We start from the raw sequence: 21,548 nt of genomic DNA on the forward strand, positions 1-21,548 counted from the left end.
GGAAGAAGGGGTAGGGTTATCTGCCCCACCAATGGCTGGTAATGTGGGATTAATTGAAGCAAATGTAGATACAGCTCTCAGCCTACCCGGCTCCACTCAGAGGAACGTGGGATTACTGGCTGAGGAGTGTGAAGATGTTTTAGATTCTGACACCTGGCACCTTATTTATTATTCTAATGATGGCTTTGAAGTCCTGGAGATGGTCTTTAACATGACAGGAACGTTTTTTAAAAATGCAGTTTTGTCAGGACAGTGGCTTAGCTACGCGATGAGGGAACATGACCCCTGCGTGGTGCCGGGGTCGCACCTGCCTGTGCTGAGCAAACCTCCCCACTCTGGCTGCAGGGTCCAGGAGCTGGAGCTGGCGGAGAGGAAGCTGCTGCGGAGGGTGGACGCGCTGAGCACCCGCCTGGTCCAGGAACGCAGCGCGGGGCTCCGCGCCCACGAACAGCTGCGGGCGCTGCAGATGGAGCTGGCCAGCCGGGTACGTGTCCCCGCGTCCCTCCCGCTCCTGCGGTTTATTCCTGTCCCAGCTGTGAAGCCAGGGCTGCCCCAGGAAGTGGGATCCGGTCCTGCTCTGCAGGCCTTGCAAGCCCTGGGGCGGGCAGGTGGCGTAGCCCCGGGCAGCCCGTGGAGCCGTGTGCTTGCAGGGCCCTTCTCAGAGGCTCATCGTCATGGCCTCTGGGCCCCAGGACAGGAGATGCTGATGTGGTCCTTGTCTTCAGCAATGAGAGAAACAAAAAACCCTAAAAGTGGGGGCTGGTGACCCAGGCGTGGTTGCTCATACCTATAATTCCAGTCCTTGGGAGGCCGAGGCAGGAGGATCACCATGAGTTCAAGTCCAGCCTGGCTACATAGTGAGACCCTGTCTCAAAAAACCAAAATCAAAATGAAAACAAACAAAACAAAACAAAACACCTGGGGCTGGGGGCCGAGAGGGGTGTGAGCACGATGCTCAGCGTGTGTGGGGCGGGGTGGAAGTGGGCTACGAAGAACCAGGCTGTGTCAGGAAGGCCGAGCAGGGTGGGTGGGGCACGATGTGCACAAAGGCCGGGGCAGTGGGGGTGGAAGAAGCGTGCGGGGCTGAGAGCGGGGAGAGGCGCTGGCAGGGCCGCCCTTCCGGAGGCCGGGGCAGTGGGCTGTGGGGGACCTGAGCAGGGACACTCACGGTCAGACAGTCACTTTAATTGCATAGGGGAAAGCGATGGGGGAGGGGAGGGAGGGGGGATCCAGCACACTGAGTCCTTTGAGTGCCAAGGGCATGTCCAGCCTGGTGCACGGCCCTCCGTGTGGAGTCCAGCCTGTTTCCTCCTTGGCTCCCGGCACCTGCTCCCTTCTGTCCAGAGGGGAATTTTACATGGAAAGCACTGTGATGAGGTTTCAGAGCGTTTCCAAGGTGGCGCTGGTGCAGCCCTGCAGTAGAGCAGTTCACGGCGTGGCGGAGGCGAGGGCAGGGGTGATAGCCCTGCACAGGGCACAGGGGTGACCGGCTGGGAAGGGCCAGTGTTTCTGTAGGACAATGTTAAGCCTTCTTGCATGTGTGTGAACCCGCAATTGGCCTGTCACCAGTCCCATTTCCGGAAGAGGGGCAGAAGTTCAGAGCAACATGGGGATTCGCCTAGGGACCCTCTGCTACCCCTCAGCCCGGCCACAGGCCAGCGCCCCAGTCTCCTGCCGGAGACACCTGTATTCTGAAGGACAGGGTGTGATAAACAAATACAAGGAATGTTTAAATTTTTAACAATTATTACAGCAAAAGACACATTGCCATGACTCCCCCGCAAAGCCCCCCCTTCCTTTGAACATGCTTCTCTCATTGTTTTCACTGTTCTCGCCACTTTCTTTTCTTTTCTTTTTTTTTTTTTTTGATTTTTTTCCGGTACCGGGAATCAAACTCATGACCTTGCGCTTGCCAGGCAGGCGCTATGCCGCTGGAGCTAAATCCCCAGCCCCTCTTGCCACTTTCTGAAGCAGTTCTGGAGTCCTCTTTTGTGAGTGTTTTTGGTTATACTACCGTGGCTGCCTCGATGTCCTGAATCGAATGAAAATGTACTCCTGTCACAGTCATTTTGACTTTGGGGAAGAGCCAGAAGTCACATGGTGCCAGATCTGGTGAAAAAAGGTGGACGAGGACACATGGTTATGTTTTTATTTGATTCAAATTGCTATAAACATTTTGAATCAATCCAGGGCATAAAGATAGCCATGAAATGACACTCAGGAAAGTGAACCTCCAGAACTGCCCCGGAAAGTGGCACGAATGATTGCATGAGTGTGCTCAAAGTAAGAAGGAGTTCTTTGAGGGAAGTTAATGGCAATGTGTTTTTTACTGTAGTAAATTTTAAGAGATGTATTTATACTGGGCGTGGTAGCACACGCCTGTAATCTCAGCACTCAGGAGGCTGAGGCAGGAGGATTGCTGAGAGTTCAAGGCCAGTTTGGGCTACACAGTGAGTTTAAAGGTAGCTTGAACTACATATCCAGATTCTGTCTCAAAAAACAAAAGAAATGTATTTAAACTCTCATAGTTATTAAAATAGTTTTCTGCAATGCCATTTTAAGTATTGTAAAAATATAGAAATTTATCATAATTTCTATACAAGTCTATTTCTTCCCAATTTTTCTCTAATGTAGTGAACCCTGGGATGAACTGCCTTAGAAATAAACTTTTGTCCACCTAAAAATCTCTCACTGTATGCTGTGATCACACTCATAAACTTCCTAGGTGCGTGTGGATGAGCTTTCCGTGCCCTGTGTCCCCAGTGTGCACCAAGGGACAGTGCTGCTCCGCTGTCCGTGTTCCCAGGTGGCGTGTGCACACAGACACCGCCTTTCTCTGTGACCTGGGCTCATTCTGCCTGCTGTCAAGGGCTCACACACCCCGGCCGCGGCGCCCCAGCCACCCGGCCCGTGCGACTTGGGGAACTGGGGCAGCTTTCCTTCCTGAGACTCTGACTAGTTTTAATCTGCCTCTTGGCTCTGCCAAAAAAGCTATCAAACAAAGCCGACCTGAGCTCTTCCCCAAGCGGTCTCTTTCCTGTTTGCTGTCTGCTTGTTTGTGTCTCCTGCAAGCTCTCCACGCTCTTCAGAGGCCAGAGCAGCAGGTGCTAGCAGCTGGAAGAGAGCTCCGTGCAGAGCTGGCGCACACCTCCAGTCCCCGGTACTCAGAAGGCTGAGGCAGGGGGATCAAAAGTTTGTGGCCAGTTAGGGAGAACTTGTCTCAAAAAAACAAAACAAAACAAAACAAAAAAAAAAACATAGAAAGGACTGGGGATGTAGCTCAGTGGTAAAATGCCTGAATCACGTGCATCAGGCCCTGGGTTCAATCCCCAGTACTGCAAAAATAAATAAAAATAAAAGAAAGAGAAAGGAAGAGAGAGGGAGGGGAGGAGGGAAGGAGGGAAGGAGGGAACGGGAGGGGAAGAGAGAGAGAGCTAAACAGAGAGATCCTTTCACTTCTTTACTTGAATTAACTCTGAAAATCAGGCAGACTCCCAGCATTTGGGGTCGTGGTGCACCCCAGGCCAGCTCCCAGCTTGGGGGTGGGGAGGTGTATCTCTGGGACAGGCAGGGGTCAGATGGGAAAGGAGAAACCTTATGGTGGGCTTCGGTCTGGCTGTGATACTGCGCCGGTCATTTGTGTGTGTCTCATGGGGCCTGTGACAGTCTCTCGCTCCCAGTCACGACAGCTGCTGTGACCTGGTGGCAGGGCCAGCTGCCCCTGGCTGGGCAGGGCATCTGGAGGAACAGGGAGCTCTGAACGGCTCTGGAATTTGCAAAGTGGTGTGGGTGTGTGGTTCTGGGGTGGCTCCTCGGCTCTCCTGCTCCTCCAGCTATCTGCGCGGTTCCCTTCCAAGAACTGAGGAGCCCAAGGGGATGCAAGGCCAGGACTAGGCTGGGGTAAAAAGGTGGCTCTTGGCTCGTGAGCAAAATGTTAGAGAGAAGCAAAGCCCTCGGCCCTCGAAATACATACCGTGCTGTTTTGATGGAGTATTTTAATGCAGTAACCGGCACTGCGCTCAGCTATGGATGTGTTAGGTACAGCTAGGATTCGTGTGAGCGATCGCGCGCCCTGGGGGCTTCCTGACCGCCATCCCGCCAACTTGTAGGTCCGGGAAGAGGAGCTCACGGCCCAGCGGCAGCGGGAGCAGCTGTGGCGGTGGCGGGAGCGGCTGCGGCGCAAGGACGAGGCGCTGGGGCTGCAGGCGGCCGCCCTGGAGCGCTGCAGGCAGAGCCAGCGGCGCCAGCTGTGCCTCGTGCGTGGCCAGGAGCGCGTGCTGCGGGCGCAGGTGCAGCGGCTGGAGCGGGATGTGCGGCGCCTGTGCCGCGCCACGGGCCTCCTCTTGGCCCAACTGGGGCCCCCGGCGCGGGGTCTGGGTACCCCCAAGGCGTCGGCGGAGCCGCACACTTTGTCTGCCGGAGCCGAGCGCACCGAGCGCGAGGGCGCGGAGGCGGTGCGCAGGCTGCGGGAGCACCGGGCGCGGGAGCACGAGCCCCGCGGGCAGCTGGAGGAGCTGCGCGGCCGCGTGTCCGGGCTGCGACTGTCGGAGATCGGCCTGCGGGGCTGCGAGGAGGAGCTCGCCGAGCAGAAGCGCGGCCTGCGGGAGCAACCGGGCGCCGGGCACTCCAGCCTGGTAAGTGGCCGGAACCCGGGGCAGGAGTGACCGTGCGCGGACCCCTTTCTCTTTTTTGCTTTGGAGACAGGGGCTCTATGTAGTTCAGGCTGACCTTGAGCTCTGGAGCCCAGGCTGGTCTCCAGCTCGGGCCAGTGCTCCTGCCTCACCTTCCTAAGTGCTGGGATTACAGGTGTGGGCCACCATGCCCTAGGCTTCTCTCGAACTTTCTGGTCCAGCAACTTGATGCAGTCACTGACCTTTGAACTCCCATGTCCTCTGTCTATCCCATCTGCACCCACCCACCCAGCCCCCTCCTCACAGCTCTGCCCGCCCTCCTCGGTCTCTGCCTCACTGCCGGTCCTGGTGCCTGCGCACCCGTCAGTTTCCCACCCACCCGACTCTGTGCCCCTGCGTGGTCTTCCATTCACCCACCTCTGCTTGCCCATCCGTCCGCCTCCACTTCCTTCTCCACCCACCGGTCTGTGTGCTGGTTCCTTCTCCCATCCGCCCACCAAGCCCCTTGTTACACAGTGTTTTGGTTCCTGGGGGCGCAGTGACCGAACCCCACCGCAGGAGCCTTCTGAACAGACCCTCCTCCCACCGTCCACCAGCCCAACTGCAGGCCCTGCAGACGGTGGAGATTCCTGTCTCGTGTGGGGGAGCAGTGTGGGCCTCTCAGGGGTCTCTTAGAAGGATGCTCACCTCATCCATTGGGGCCTGGAGCTCATGGCCCGGTCACATCTGCAAGGCCCTCCCAACACCAGCACCTTGAGACTAGGATTCTCCTTATGAATTTCAGACCCCAGCACCCATCCAGTCACCTGTGCCCCATCATTTTCTCACGTACCCGCCGTTTTCTTGTTCGTCATCACTCTAGTCCCGCAGGCTGTCTCCTGTAATCTGTTTCCCCGTCTGCCCATCAGGCCAACGTTGTGTGTGTGTGTGTGTGGTGTGGCACTGGGGTCAAACCTGAGGCCTTCACACTAAGCTACATCCCTAGCTCATTTTCTATTTTGAAACAGGTTCTCACTAGGTCGCTAAGTTGTTCAGGCTGGGCTTGAATTCATGAGCCTCCTGCCTCAGCGTCTCATTCTGGCCAACGTTGAAGGGGTCTCTGCTGGGTGCGAGCCTTGTGCAAGACGAGGCCCTCCTCTCAGGTGGTGTCAAGGCTGTCCTGACCCAGCCTCACCCCCAGGGGGTGGCAGGTCTTACTGGGCTCTGCCGTTTCTTCCTCGAGTGTGTGCTCCTGCAGCGCAGGGCCCGGGCTTGGCTGGTCTTCGCAGCTCCAGCCCCAGTGGCAGCACACAGGAAACCCCAGGGCTGCGGAGGAGGGGACCTATGGGGTCTCCCCTTCCTGGTTCCCATAGTTGCTAAGTGTCACCTGAGCCAGCTTCTTAAACTGGGGAGAGCAGGCTGCAGATTGATCCATTCATTTGGCGGAGGGAGGAGCGAGCGCCTGCGTTTCCTATCTTCCTGCCCTGTGTGAGGCTGCACCCTGCTGGCCGTTCTCAGGACAGCATCTGTAATGCGCCTTAAGACTGAGGCGGGGGGTGGCATCTGGCTCTGCGGAGGCTCAGAGCTCCGAGGAACAGAACTGCAGCTCCAGCCTCTGAGTTCAGACTGCACGGTTCCTCTGCACAGCCGGCTCCCCGGGAAGGAGGCTCTCGCTTGACTCGCTTCTCTGGGTTCACTTGCAGTTAGGAACCCCAGCCCGAAGAGGCTCACTCATCCCAACCAACCGGATTGACCCCGGAACCAGACGTGCTCTGTGTTTTCCCAAGATAATGATGTATGTCTTGCCCAGGTCATTTTATTTTTTTTAAATTTTATTTTATTGAGACAGTTTCACTATGTAGCCCAAGCTGGCCTCGAACTCACAGCAATCCTCTTGCCTCAGCCTCCCGAGTGCTGGGATTACAGGCCTGCGCCACCGCGCCCGGCTGTGTTGAGGTCCTTTTAATAATGGCTTTATCGGGGTGACACTTGTCTTGTCCCCCCCACCCCCCGTCCCTTGTGTGTGTGTCCTGCGCATCCTGCCTCTATTACGTTATCAGGCAGAAGAACAGAGTGTGTGTTTAATGGCGGCACCTCCTTTTAATTTTGGAAAATAAATCTCACCTGGACGGAAATAGTTATGCAGAATCTTTTCTGTGATTTTTCTAGACTTGGCTTTCTCGGGGCGGTGGGCTGAGACCCTTGCTCTCTCCTCTCTCCGGCGCCTGCGCCCTGCCGCTCCCCACCTCTTCAGGAAGGCTCATTGAGAGGGTTTGCGGGCTGCTCATCTCTGCTTTTCGAGCTCTCCCCTGGCATCCCTGGAGGAGCCTGGGTGGGGGCCGCTCCCCCACAGATAGAAAGAGAAACTGACCTGGGAGGGAGGTGACTTAGGGACCAGGTGTTGGGTGGCAGGGAGACGGGCCCGGTCAGAGCTGTGAGCCCTGCTGGCCCTCCTTGGGAGACGGGCCGGTCAGAGCTGTGAGCCCCGCTGTCCCTCCTTGGGAGACGGGCCGGTCAGAGCTGTGAGCCCCGCTGTCCCTCCTTGGGAGACGGGCCGGTCAGAGCTGTGAGCCCCGCTGTCCCTCCCTGGGAGACGGGCCGGTCAGAGCTGTGAGCCCCGCTGTCCCTCCTTGGGACCCGGAGTTGGTGCCTGCTGGGTTTGGGTTGCTGTAACGGCGGACTCAGTAGATTCTGCGGCCTCGGCCCACGCATCCCTTGCCAGCGTGTCTCGGTGAACTTTTTGAACGCCCTAGCATCCCAGGGGCTGCGTCTCACGTGGGTCTTGAGCTCTCCAGGCTGTGTGGATCAGAGTCTCTTGAAAACTCCCCGAGGTGCCCACGGAGTGTGGTCCCAGCCAGTGCCCCGCCTGGCACTGGAAGACAGAGCGCAGCCCTCCCTGTGGGTGGGGACAGCACCCGCAGCAGTCCCAAGGCAGGGGCCGGGGCTCTGGGGGCTCCCGCGGGGGAGGAAAGAGGAAAGTCCAGGGACAGGGGCACAGCCCACGGGAGGCCTCAGGAGCACGACAGGAGAAGGTGGGGCACCCCGTCTGGCTCCAAGGGCCAGGTTGCCAGGTCCCCAGGGACAGGCAAAGCCCAGCGGGGTATTGTCCTGCGATGGGTATCACAGAGCACCGCAAACTGGGTGCCTGAGGTGACAGACCTTTGTTCTGTCTGGTCCAGGAGAAGTGTGAAGTCAAGATGGTGCAGCAGACATCTGCTCCTCGCCTCTCACTGCTCAGCTGTGCTTCCCTCCTTCCTCTGTGTGTCTGTCCCATGTCTCTTGGAACAAGGACACCGATCTCACATGATCAGTGCCCCATCTACTCCACAGTCTATCCACGCCATACCTGGCACAGAAAGGGTGCCTGGAGAAAATATTACGAGCAGGGGAGGGAGGAGCCCACCACCGGGGTCACAAGGGCCTGGCCCCGTGCCAGCCCTGAGATGCTGCGGGCCCATTTCTCTGGCTTTGGACGTGGCCTGCACCCTTGCTCTTGCCCACGGCTGAGGAGCCCCCCTCAACTTCCCATGAGGCCACGTGGTAAGGGTTGTCGAGGTGGGGACAGGCAGGGACCAAGCGTCCCCTGGGTGGGGCTCGTCTGCACAGGCTGTGCAGACTCAGGTTGGGCCCTGCGGCCCGACCCTTGACCTTGAGGCCTGTGGGCTTTGCAGGTCATTTCATTACTTTCGCTTTGACACCTGTGCCAGAGAAACAGGCCCTAAGCGTTGTATCAGCTGGCCAAGGCGATGGTCATAAATACAAAATAAAATATAAACACAGTGTAAAAACAGAGTATTCGTTAGCATCTTGCCTTGCTGCGTTCTGACCTTATCCTACCCCGTCCTGACCTCATCTTACCCACCACAGACCCATTCTATCCCAGGTTAACTTCGTCTTGCCCCATTCTAACCGCTTACCATTCATGCCCTCAGTATGCCCTGATCTCACTCCATCACGACTGCATCTCACCCCTTTGTGACTCGTCTTCCTCCATGCTGACCCTGTAATTATTATGACCTCGTCGTGCTCTATTATGACTTTGTCTTGCCCCTTTATGACCTCATACCCATTACAACCTCATCATACCTGTTATGATCTCTTTGTATTCCTTTATACACTCGTCTTACCCTCACTGTGACCTCATCTTACCCCCACTGTGACCTCATCACACCCCATATGATCTCATCACACCCCATATGATCTCATCACACCCCATTATGACCTCACTGTGCCCCTTTATGACCTCACTGAACTCCATTATGACCTCATCTTGACTATTAGATCCACAATGACCTCATTTCTAAATAAGGTCATAGTCTGAGTCCCCAAACCCAGGAGTCAGATTTTGACATAAGAGTTGTGGGGGACACAATTCAGCCCATAAGGACCCCTCTGCATGCACCATCATGAGGACCCACAGATGCTAAGCCCCGTGGGCTCTGCTTTCTTGCTGACCGGAGTCTGGGCCCTGTGTGCAGCTGTGCCCAGTGGATGTGCACAGTCCTACACATTACCGGGGTGGCTGTGTGCCAGGCACTGCTGCCAGGCTTTGCCCTCCTATACAGACACGAGGCATTGCACTGAGAGGTCCCTGGCCTGCCCAGGGTCACACAGATTTTAGGCGTTGCATCTTTGACTGTACAAGCTGCCAAGGTCTGGCAACTTTCTGGAGCCTGGATGTCCGAGATCAAGGCACCTGTGGGATGGGAACCGGTGTCCCCGGGGCCCGGTATCAGAGGCTTTGCCTTTGGCCATGGTACTGTGGAAGTGGAGAACCTTTAGGAGACGAGAGTTAGTCACGGGGATACGCCCTTGAAGGGGACGCTGGGACCCGGCTCCTCCTCTGCCTCGCTCCCTCTGCTTTCCGGGCACGGCAGGAGGAGCACCTCCCTCGGGCTGTGGCCACAGCGGCTGCCTTGCCACAGGCCCAGGGGCAACAGTGCCGAAGACCGTGGACTGAGACCTCCAAAGTCGTGAGCCAGAATAAACCCTTCTTTCCCAATTGGTGTCTCTGGTATCTGTGACAGGTGTGGACGCCGAGCCACACAGCCCGCCTCCTGCTTACGGTGGTGCCTTCTCCCGGTGCCCAGGGCAGGGCGGGAGGAAGGGCACTCGCCGCGCTGGGGGCTCCCTGCCCACGACCAGATGACTGCCCAGAGACCCCACCTCCGGTAACACCCTCACAGTGCGGGTTTGGGTTGAATGTGTGTCAACCTAGGGACACAGACGCTGAGGCCACGGCACACGGTGACCAGGCTTGTACCTCGCACTCTCTGCTCTCCAGTGACTCTGCGCGGCTGGTACTTCCTGAGGTCCACTGGGTGCCCGCGCTCAGCTCTGGCTGGAACTCAGACAGGGTGGGGACTAAGACACCGCGTGACAGAACAGCTGGTGAAGCGGGTAGGGAGAGGCGAGGGCTGGGAGCCCATGGGTCACCCTGGAAGGTCCTGGGGTTGGCCTGGGGTTGAACCCCAGTCCGCAGGAGTGCCAGTGCCCTGCCCTTCTCCCAGAGGGTGGTGACAGCCTGTCCTTGGAGCACGGTGGGTGGCAGAGGGCCACGGGCCACCAGCGCTCAGGGGACGCAACCTGAGCCACACTCCCGTGTGGGAGCTGCTGGTAAGGAAGCTACCAAGCCATGCTGAGCTCCCCATCTGGACAGGAGCTGCACAGCCTGGGTGGTCCATGCTCATGGCGTCTAGCCAGGGTCCCAGAGCGTCTTTGTCCTTCGTGACTTCCTGAAGCTGCTGGTGCATTGTCAGAGGGGCCACCAGGTCCTCAGAAGCTTGTCCTGGTAACTTTTCACAAACCCCTGGGTCCCCACTGGGGGGTTCACCCTCCTAACTATGGCATTCAAGGCCCCTGGTACTCTGGCCTATGCCTCCTTGAGCTCAGTGGCTCCCTGGCCCCTGCTGTGCTCTGCGGGCCCTGGGTGTGCCAAGCTGTGCACCCTGCAGCTTCCCTGGATCCAAAGGCCTAGGCTGCCCTGCCAGTCACGGCCACTCCATCAAAACTAGTGCTATGTCTGTGCAGCAGGAATGCTGCCTCCTCCAGGAAGACCTCCCTGACTTCATGACAACTCGTTAGAGCCTCCTTAATGATGGGACCCAGGCTGGTGGCCCTAATCCTCACCGTGCCAGCCTGCCCACCCCACAACATGGGGCCCTCGTCGTCGTCGTCGTCGTCGTCGTCGTCGTCGTTGTCACCACCTGGGTCCAGCTGAGCTCTGAATCCCCACCCCTACTTAGGCAGCAAGTGATCCAGTGGGAAGGCAGCTATAGGAAGGCATTGGCCCCAACCCACTTCTGGCCCAGGGAAGACCTCAAAGTGGTGTGCTAAGAAGCACAGTAAGAAGTTGGGACACAGGGGCTGCATGCCACACACAGTCACTACTGAGGCGGATGTCCGAGGCTTAGGCCTGCCTGGCCCAGCAGCATGCCGTGTCCCCCACAAGCTTCTGCGATCCTCGAATACTTCATTGTGCAGATGAGGAAACTGAGGCAGGGAGATAAAGTCCCTCACTCAGGCTAATGAAAGAAGCAAAACTGAAAAGGGTGCAGACTTTTCCCCCTACATTGGCTCGGGAGCCATGGTGTGAGTTAGAGTGAGGGCAGTCATTATGAGGAGGTGTGTTGTTTCCATCATGTTTGCAAAGATCTTTCTGAGAAGGATCTTTTGGGTGCTGTGAGGCAGCCAGAGCAGGGATTAGTGTCCCTGTCCCCAAACCCATAGTCTAAAGGGTCACGTGCCTGGGTCACACGATGTACAATTTGGGGGCAAGTTGCTAGGGGCCCAGGTTCCCCCGAGGAACAGACCACGGCAAGGCGTCTGGGGAGAGAGGAAATTCAAAGAAAGTGGTTTCCCACAGTGCCAGAAACTCCTGGAGCTTTTGGCCCCTGCCTCAATGCAGGGGGCTGGGGGTGACCTCATCAGGGCCCAGGTCTTCCCAAACTTTAGGGGACACAGGGTCAGGTGTGGATAGTGGCGGTTCAGGCCGCTAGGGGGCGACAGGGGTGTGGCCAGGCAAGCCCCGTTCTCTCTGCCACGACAGCGGGCGTAGTGCGGCCCCTGGTGGCAGCTACAGGACTGGCTTCATTTCGGGGAGACTTGGACACTCGGTTGCATTGGGGAGCAAGAGCTTGGAGAAACAGCCTTCAAGCCATGATGCACGCGAAGTCAAAGCCACGGTGCACAAGCGTCAGAGCAAACCTTACCATCTTTGTCTCTGCCCCCCTTCTGCATGTTTTGGGTCTATTTTGCTCATCTTTTCCAATCTTGAGGTAGACGCTTACACTAGTAAAATGATATCGGATTGTTGGGAAACTTTTCCTCTTTTTTTTCAGTTAAAATTATTTTTAATTGTACACATTTGTGGGGTGAAAGAATTTTTTAAAAAAGAGAAGATTGCTTAGGAGCTAGATGTGGTGGTGCATGCCTGTAATCCCAGCACTTGGGAGGCTGAGGCAGGAGGATCACCTGTGATTTTGAGGCCAGCCGGGGCTACATAGTGAGACCTTGTCTCAAAAAAAAAAAAAAACCCCAAAACCCAAACGATTGCTCAGGATTCTACTTCTGCTATATTTGGCTAAATATCTACAGGTCCCACCACTGTGGAGGGTCTGAACCACTGGGAGTACAAAAAGGCACGTTGAGGGGGCATCACCAGTGAGTGGAAAAACTTACAAATGCCTGTGCCTGACCATGTGCCCCTCACGAGGGCACCCGAGGGACGCAGGGTGCAGGCGGCGCGGCTTGTGGCGGGCACCGTCTGGAAACCACCCCGACGTCCCACCCGAGGGCACTGGCTTGCTGACTGCAAGGCACAGCATGGCAGGGAACGGCAGCAGCCGCACACAGCTGCACGTGAAGGACCCAGCGGGAAATGATCCTTCTGAAATAGCTCAGCGGCACAAGCGCCAGCCTGGCAAGTGCAAGGTACTGAGTTTGATTCCCGTTACTAAAAAAAGAAAAACAAAACAACAAAAAAAGACCAAAAAAAAAGATGCATGTGGTGGAACTTTACACTTCGTACAAGTAGAATTTTCGCAGTGTCTCTGCGTAGAAAAAAGCCCGGGGCTTATTCTGACACCTCAGTGTCCGGTGCCCGGGCACCTTCTGGTCGCTCATTTGCTACTTCCGCCTAGCTCTGAAGAAGTGCACATTCAGGCGGGAGCCAGCAGAGTCCAGGCAGAGGCTTCTCCCCTGCAGCGTTGCGGAGCAGGGAGGACAGGGCTGGGCGGACCTCGGTGCAGGGAGGCCCGGAGCGAGTCCAGCTCAGGCACAGGGAGAGCAGAGCTCCGGTCCTGTTCTCCCGCGGCTCTCCCTCTGAGGACTGACTGCCTGGTTTGCAGATGGAGAGGGCAGACTAGATAGCGGTGTGGCGTCTGCGCAGTGTCCGCTAGGAGGCAGGGGCATGTGTGCGTCTGTCCCCGGCCTCGCCCGGCCCAGGCCCAGGCCCCGCTGCGTAGCTGGTGCTCAGCCTGCGCGGCATGAACTGCTTTGAGACCAAGCTGCGTGTTGTAACCAAATCCAAGCGGGACCCGGGAGCAGCGCGGTGGTGCCCAGGTCCGCCCTCTTGAGATGTGGCAATGGGCCTTGCACCGCCGCGCGCGGGTCTCTTCCTTCTTCCATCCTCAATTCCTTCCTTTTCCCACCAGCTTCTCTCTCCCTGTTCATTTTTAATCCCCGTCTCCCTCTCGCCGCCCTATTCTCGCTCTCCTTCCCTGCCCGGTCACCCTTCCTGCCCGCCCCCTGTGGTATTTGCCGGGAGTTTCCGGGCGGTTGCATGCTGTGGCCAGGGTGGGGGCCCCTGGTTCGTGGGCAGAAATAGACCTGGCACAAACTGTCAGATAAAGAGGATGTCACAGGCTGGGGACGAGGGCCCGTGAGGGCGGGGGACGGCACGGAACTTGGGGGAGGGTCGAGGAAGGCTGGGGAGTCTCGCCGAGGACCTGGCCTGCATTTCCGTGGGACACTGGGTGCTTGTCCTCGAGTCCCTTTATCTAGCACTGTGTCACGACAAGCGTGCTCCTGGAGGGGTTGTCCCCAAGCCTCGTCTGCAGACGAGGAGCCGAGGTCAGAGAGGTAGGACCGCGGTTTGTGGGCTGCACATGGCCCGGCCTCAGCCTGGAGGCAGGTCTCCCACGGCAGCGCGGAGTGGGCGGGGCTTCGGAAGATGGGCGGGGCATCGGGGTGGGCGGGGCCGGGCACCTGCTTCCTCAACCTGGAGGGAGCAAGCGCAGACCTAGGGTACAGCCTGCTCTGGGTTCTGCCAGGTGCTGGTGGGGAAGGGCAGGAGCAGCTGGAGCCAGGTGCCGGGAGAGAAGTCTGTCTGGCACACAGCAGCCGAGCTCCGCTTCCACCCCCAGGAGCGCGTGGTCGGGGAAGGTTGGTGCCCTGGGCGGTGGGGCAGGAAGACCTGCCTGAGCCTCTTGTTTCCCGTGAGCTCCTTGCCCCACCCCAGCAGCAGTGGGAAGAAGTGGGTCGGCATGCGGGGTCAGCGTGGAGCGCACTGGCGAGCTCCTGCTGAGCGCTCCGCCCAGGACCCGGCCTGCCCCCTGCGAGACCCGGTGGGGCACAGAGCCCCTGGGAGACGCTGCTCTTCCCGCAGCGCCTTGCTGGTGGGACAGACTCCGGTGACACGAGCGCTGCCCCTGTCATTGACTGAGAGGAGCCGGGTGCCAGTAGGCGCTGGGTGGCCTGGTGGGCAGGGGCACAGGGCCGCTGTGGGGCCAGGCTGTGTGCCCTCAGCGCCCCGGTTTCCTCACCTTGAAGTCTGCTTGACGCTGTGCTGTGGAGGGGCCTCCGCGCAGGTGCGGCTTGGACACACAGCCTCTCTTACACTGTCTCCCCGCAGGCCAGCCAGGGCTGTATGCAGGATGACTCCGCGCCTCCGTGCAGGCAGCAGGACCCCTGCGGGAGCCGAGGCCAGCAGGAGGAGGCCCAAGGACCAGGGCCCTCAGCAGGTTTGTGGGGGCCGGAGCGCGTGGAGCATGGGAGGCCTGCAGGACACCCATCCCTGGGTTAGCTCAGTTCTCATGGCTTAGCTCAGTCTTCATGGCGTCCTGACGACGCAGGGGGAAGGCACGGTCTCTCCCTGGCCACAGAGGGGAAACTGAGGCACAGAGAGGTAGTGTCACTTGTTTGGTGGCTCACAGCTGGTAAAGGTGGGGTCAGAGTTTGCAGTGCCAGAAGGGCGTGTAAGACTCAGCTACAAATGCAGCCTCGAGGGGTGCCAGCCAGGGGCCCTGGCACACCAGAGGACATCTGGATGATGACTTGGGGATGGCGCAGGCGTGAGGGAATGAGACGTGCACTTGGCACATCCGGGAACTGCCAGGGCTGAGACGCCCCTTATCTCTAACAAGTCCGTTTTCCCTAGTGTCTTATCCCAGGCCTTTGAACTGACCTACATCCCCAACCCTCTTTTGCTTTTTTATTCTGAGAGAGGGTCTCACTAAGTCACTAAATTGTCCAGGCAGAGCTCAAACTAGCCCGCCTCCTGCCTCAGCCTTCCAGAATGCTAGCTGGGATTACAAGCATGTGCCGCCATGGTCCAGGTACCATTATCTCTCATAACAGGCCAGGCATGGCTGCCTGCTCCCTGCTGCAAGAGCTTCTCCAAGCACAGCTGGGCTTGCAGGTGGCCCTGCACTGTATATATGCACCATGAATTATCTGTACTGCCGCAGCACCGCGGATCCCTGGCTGATTGCCCACAACACCCTCAACCCATTTCTGGGGAGCAGAGCTGAAGTCAGCCCGGGTCCGGTCTGAACAGACAGTTTTGTTCATCCTTCCTCGCACCCCCTCGGTGGTGGTGGTTTCTACTCTGCTGACAGCTGTGGGGACGTGAGGGTCTGAAAGGTTCCTGGACTCTGTCCAGGTGTGAGTGCTCTGGTCAGCGGAGGTGGCATGGTGACCCGGGTCCTCTGTTCAGTAGTTGATGGTCACGCCCCCTCTCTGAGCCTCAGTTTCCTCACTTGACAAGGGTGGGGACCATCAGGTTGCCTTGGGAGCCACTGTGTGCTCAAGGTCAAGACAGGCCATCTTATCTTCACAAAGATGGGGTAGTCTGTGGTGGCCGTTGTGGTGAGGGTCCCAGGAGAGGCTCTCTAACCTTGTGTGTGAGTCAGCTTCCTGTGCCTGTGACAAAATACCTGAGATAAACAGCTGAGAAGAGAAGGTCATTTCAGCTCAGGGTTCCAGAGGGTTTAGTCCCTGGTCATCTGCTCTATTGCTTTTGGGACTGTGGTGAGGCAGAAACATCATGGTAGGTGGACAGTCATCTCATGGCTGAGAAGAAAAACAGAGGGAAAGAACCAGAGAAGAAGGGGCCAGGGCCCCGAGACAGGCCCCAAGGTCATGCCCCAAGATCCACTCCATTCACATAGGCCCTACTTCCTGTTTCCATCCCTCCCAGTAATGCCATCAAATTACGAGTCCATTGCTGGATGAATCCTCTGATACAGTCAGAGCCCTCACGGTCCAGTTACCTTCGTGAGCACAAGAGCGTTAGGAATATTTAGATCTAACCCACAACACCTCTATGTCGCATTGCTCCCAGGCCAGCTCTCAGAGGGACCCTGCAGCTATGGCTGTGTTGGAGATGGAGAGGACCCCCGTGTCATGGTGCCAGCCCTGGAGGCCACAAGTGAGTTCCCGGGAGACCGCGCAGGGTCTGACTGTGAACAGGTGAGGAGAGAAGCTGTTGCGTGTGCCCCATTGGTGCTACTGTACACACAGCAGTGTGCCCACTGCAACAGGCTGGAAATGGTTGGGAAGAGATTTGGGGGGATGGAAAGTGACATCTTGCAATTTGGCTAGGACGGTGGAGGGAGGAGAGCCCAACTGTGTGGGGCCTGGGCTGCCATGTGGGGAAGGATGAGACCCAGCGGCTGGGACTCCCTGGGATACCCATTCCGGGGGTCAGCCAGAGCTCCTGGCTCCTTCCCCACACTGCCCCTCTGGGCCGGGATCTGGGATCTCTTCTTGCTTGGCCCAGGTCACTCCCCTTGTCCCTGTTTCCCCTTGCTGAAGAACAGCACTTAGCTGGCTGGTGCTGCAGCCCTAGCACCAATGAAGTTCTGTGGTTCTGAACAGAACAGGGCATTGATCTACCTTACGTGGGAAGAGTACTGAGTGTGCTCACCAGGGGCCCACGGTGCAAGCAGAGTATGTTCATTAGCTTTTCTGTGGCTGGGACATAATACCTGGCATCAGCAAGTTAAAGGGGGAGATGGTTATGTGGCTCATGGTTTCAGAGGGTAGTCCATGGTTGGCAGGCCCCAAGGCAGGAGTATCATGTTGGAAGGGTGTGGTGAAGGAGAGCTGCTCAAGCCACGGCAGCCAGGAAGCACAGAGAAGGAGGAGCCGGGGACAGGAAGGCACCCTTCCAGGTCACACCCCAGTGACCCCTCCAGCCAGACCCCACCTCCTACAGCGCAGTCAGCCCTGAGCTCAGGCATGGATGGCTCCACTGATGCGCATGGCACCCCGTGATCCAGTCACCTTCCACACACAAGAGACTTTGGGGGAACATTAGAGATCTAAACCATAACACAGAGCATCCTGGAGAAGCCACCGTGTCACCCGGGTCCCAGTAGAGTGATGGGATGGATGGAAAGACAGGGCCCAGGGGGGCAGGCACTTATCTCATTTCCCAGGCATAGACCTGAGACGATGAGGGGGCGAGTGGCAGACAGAGCTGTAGTGGACCAGGGGCCATGGAGAAGAAGTGACATTTGAGCGCAGTTGGGAATGAATCACGGGTGGGCACATGAAGGGAAGGAGGTGCTATGCAGAAGAAAGAGCTGGTGCAAGGGTCCTGGGGCAGCTGCAGGCTCGGGCTGTGTGGGGCAGAGCTGGATGCATTGCTGCTGGGTGAGGGCACTAGAGTACCTCTGGAGATGAGGAGGTGGGGCTGCTTCACACCTGGTCCCCTTTCTGCCCACAGCTTTCCCTGGCTGAGCACAGCTTGCATGGACAGGTGCTCCTCCTGGTGTGTGGCTGCCCTCCAGGGCAGTCTGTGGAAGCCTCGCTCCTCCCCTTGGACCTGGCCCAGGTTTCAGAGAGTCTTGAGGCCATCCAGGAGCCCTGTGTCCTGGTGCAGCCATCCACACTCCCCCTCTCGGGGCCGGCTGGGGACGCTGTGACCCTGCTGCCGCTGCCGCTCCAGGAGGCCTCTGCAGAAGGGCTCCAAGCCCAAGAAGAGCTGGACACCAGGCCCCCGCCAGCCCCCGAGCCCACTGCACACTCTGGCTGGGGCTGTCACCGGGCAAGGAGCCGCCATGTCTCCCTCTGCCAGGAGGCAACATGTCCTTCCAACCACCTGCTTCTGAGGACGGGACCCACGGGTCACAGAGACACTTGGACCGGGGGAGGAGGGACCCCAGGGGGGACAGCAGAGGAGGGGGAGGCGAGGAGGACTTCAGGCCGGGCAGAGGGAAAGCACGGTGCCAAATGGCAGCTGGGGCAGGAAGGCTGCGAGGACCTGAGCCCAGGGAGCGTGGCCCGAGCCCCTGAGGGTGGGCAGCATGACACTGGGGCTCCGGAGACCCTGGCCACTGTCTGCTGCCCGTGGCTTCAGCAGGACTGTCCGGTGGCTCTTCTGCAGGGAGCGACCCTGGAGGGCCCCCAGCCCCTGAGTAAGAGCGGGAAGGTGGAAGGATGTGGCCTGGGACCCCCGGAAGGGCTGTCGTCCTCAGAGGAGGAAGCAGTGCTCCTGGCCACAGGGTCCAGGGCTCGTGGGACTGGAGCACCGAAGCTCACTGCGGGACGGGGCAGGGCCCCTCAGAGGATGCTGCGGGATGAGAAGGACCGGAAGCCGCACTTGGGGAGAGCCCTGCCTCTTCAGGAGGAACGGGCGCAGGAGGGACCTGAGGAGGAGGAGAAGGTGCTGCCTGGAGACGCATCCATTCTGGGCCACAGCCATGTCCCTGGGCAGCCCAACTCCCAGGCACTCGTGGGCCAGGAAGTGCCTTCCTGTGCAGGAGAGCACAGTCTGCCGCAGCCTCCTAGCCTGGCTGTGCCAGCCACCAGGTGTGAAGCTGCCAGTTCTCCCTTAGGCGAAGGAGACAGGTGTGCTCTCCAAATAGATGAGTTTGAGAGGGAGGTGGAGGCTTGTTTCCGGCAGCTGCATACCCTGCAGCTTGGCAGCGGGGGGCACCGGGGGAAGATGTCTGCACCGATGGAAGAGAATTGGAGCTTTGCTCCCAGATGGCGCAGCAGCGGCGAGGATTGCACTTATTCTCAGTGGGACTTGGCAAGCCAGGGCTGGGATGCCTGTCTCGCTGCGGAAGCAGAGCCCAAGGTGCACGGTGAAGGTGTCAGACTGCGAAAGACTGCGGTCTTGTGCCCCAGCAGAGGTGTTCCAGGGACAGCGCCCACCTGCCACACAGCCAGCCCAGACCCTGCAGAGCCTCGGAGGGCGCTGGAGCGGGCAAGAGACAGGTTTCAGCAGCTCCTTTCCGCACTGAAGAAAGAGAGAAGGCAGGTCCTATATGACAACGTCATACTCCGGGGCGACCAGGACAGATGCCGTCGTAAAGTGTGCGACCTTGAAAAAGCGAGGGTGAAAGACGCCGCTGAAATGCACAGGCTAGAGCAGGTGAACCGCGAGCTGGTGGTGGACCTGGCGCATCTGCAGGGCAAGCTGGGCCCGTGTCTGCAGGCCATCTCCGACCTGGAGGACTGCAACCGCGAGAGTTACGGCAAGATCGTGCAGCTTGAAGAGGAGAACGAGAAACTGAAGGGGGAGCTGGGACAGCTGCAGGAAGCCGTGTCTGAGCGCAGGAGGGAGTCCCGAGGCGTGGCAGACCGGGTCACCCTGGACAGCAGGGAGCTCAAGGTGCTGACGTCGCAGCTTGGGGTCAGGTATAAGGAGCTGATAAAGCATGCAGAGCTGGCCATAGAAGACACGCTCAGGGCCTTGAAGAAGGAAAACGAACACCTTCTATGCCGGGTCCGAGGGCTGGAGCGGATGAGCAGCGACATGGGGGTTTCGGTGCGTGGGGGGCAGCACCCCCAGGGAGACATCACAAGGACAGGGGACGAGCTGTGCACCGTAGACAAAGAGGTCCAGGTGGGTGGAACCTCAGGGCAGCTGATCCTGGGAGCCCGAGGGCCACCCTCAGAGGAGGACGTGGGTGTGTGTGGAGGGCGGACAGGGCCTTCCTCAGATGTGCAGGATTGCGCGTGTGGTGCCGATCCTCCCAGTCCTTCATCACTCTGGAGCAACGCAGCAGGACCCGGCACCCAGCAAGGAAGCATCGATGGAGCAGGAGGAAAAGAAGCACGTGTGGGAAAAGAGGAGAAGAGACAGTGGTGTTCCGTGGACCAAGGACGAGCTCTGCGGCGCCTTGGCAATGGTCTCCAGGTAGGTTGACTCGCTGCTTCCTGTAGCGCTGGATCTGCCCCCGGGTCCACTGCACAGCCCCAGGGGTTCCAGGAAAGAGGGGCCCTCTGCACCCCCATATACCACGTGAGACCACATGGACACAGAGAGGCGAAGGAGTTGCCTGAGGTCACACAGCTAGTGAAGGGTGGGCTGGGCCACACCCAGGCGGTCTGGCTCCGGCTCTCCCTTCCGCACTGCCAAGTAAGACTCACTCCTGCCTCCAGGTGGGTCCGGAGGAGCACACAGGGAGCACTGATGCTTTAGGATCAGGCCCGGGATTTCCTGATCTGGAAGCTTCCCAGGAGTGCAGGTCCTCAGGGTGCACACTGGGTCCCGAGGGCTGCCGTGGGCAGAGCAGCGGGCCCAGAAAGTGCTCACATCTCAGAGTCACTTCCCTCCCGGTGACAGTGCCCCGTGTCCAGCAGCCCCCGCGCAGTGTGCATGTGATGCTCTTGTGGGTCCGCTGGTACCTAGGGACCGTGAGGGCGGGGCGCGAAGTCCTCGCATGCGCTCCCTGTCTCCGTCCCTCTCCCTCGCTCCGCTCCTCCTCTCCCTCTCCATCTCCTCTTGATCTCCTCTCCCTTCCCCTTCATCTCCCCCAGCAGTTTTAGCCACCCTTTGACAAGGATCGGCTTTTGGTTCTATTAATTTTCTTACCTGTCTGTATTTCATTTTCTGGGCTTCTTTTTTATAGCTTCACTGTTTTCTTTCTTCCCCTTTCTTTTTGGTTTTTCTTCCTTCTTGGTTTTTTTTTCCCGGTACTGGGAATCGAACTCACGACCTTGTGCTTGCCAGACAGGCACTGTGCCACTGAGCTAAATCCCCAGCCCCTCTTCCTTCTTGTGTTGAAAGCTTAGATCACTGGCTTCCAACCGCTTCTCTTGCAATCTGTGCATTTAAAGCTACAACGTTCCCTCCAGACCCCCCACGCGTGGTGAGAGGATATCCCTTCAGTCCAAACTGCCAGCGCTTCTCCTTTCATTCCTTTGTGATTTCTTCTCTGACCTCTGGGTGATTTAGAAGTATGTTTCTTACTTTTGAAGGCTCTGGGGGATTTGTATTATTTTTGCTACTGAGCTCTAGTTTGACCTCATTGTCAGAAAACATAGGCTATATTATTTCAGTTTTTAAAATTTGTCGAGACTCATTTTATTGACCAGGTTATGGTTTATTTTGGTAAATAATCCACAGGGTTTTGTAAACAATGGCTCACAGTTTGTGGAGGTTTCAGTCCATCATCAGCTTTCTCCAAGGCAGGGTGGCAGGGCACAGTTCTGTGATTAGTGAGTGTTAGAACAAGCTGGCTAATGGTGCCAACCAAATCTTCATATTTTCACTGCTGTGTTGTCTGTTTGTCTTGTATTTACCAAGATGTGTTGTGAAATCTCCAACTCAGTGTGCATTTGTGTATATTTCTTCTTTTAGTTATATTATGTTAGACTCCTGTATTATAATGTTAGTCATTTGCTATATTTTCTAGTTGCATCATCTATTTTCTTTTATTCTTCCTTTCCTGTCTTTGTTTTTGGTATTAGTCATACATA

General features: G+C 57.9%; 1 protein-coding gene across 1 annotated transcript in view; it reads left to right on the forward strand.

The window, feature by feature from the left end:
• Positions 1-268: 268 nt before the first annotated feature.
• Positions 269-21,548, forward strand: part of LOC102010294 (chromosome unknown open reading frame, human C4orf50) — a 93,961-nt gene continuing 72,681 nt past the window's right edge. The window contains exons 1-5 of the mRNA XM_005408860.1: positions 269-484; positions 4,110-4,634; positions 14,464-14,572; positions 16,174-16,301; positions 17,563-19,983. Coding sequence (XP_005408917.1) covers positions 269-484; positions 4,110-4,634; positions 14,464-14,572; positions 16,174-16,301; positions 17,563-19,983 — 3,399 coding nt within the window. The remainder of the gene's footprint in view (positions 485-4,109; positions 4,635-14,463; positions 14,573-16,173; positions 16,302-17,562; positions 19,984-21,548) is intronic.

The sequence above is a fragment of the Chinchilla lanigera genome, unplaced genomic scaffold, assembly GCF_000276665.1.
Source record: "Chinchilla lanigera isolate Chin_1 unplaced genomic scaffold, ChiLan1.0 scaffold00113, whole genome shotgun sequence".
NCBI lineage: Eukaryota > Metazoa > Chordata > Mammalia > Rodentia > Chinchillidae > Chinchilla > Chinchilla lanigera.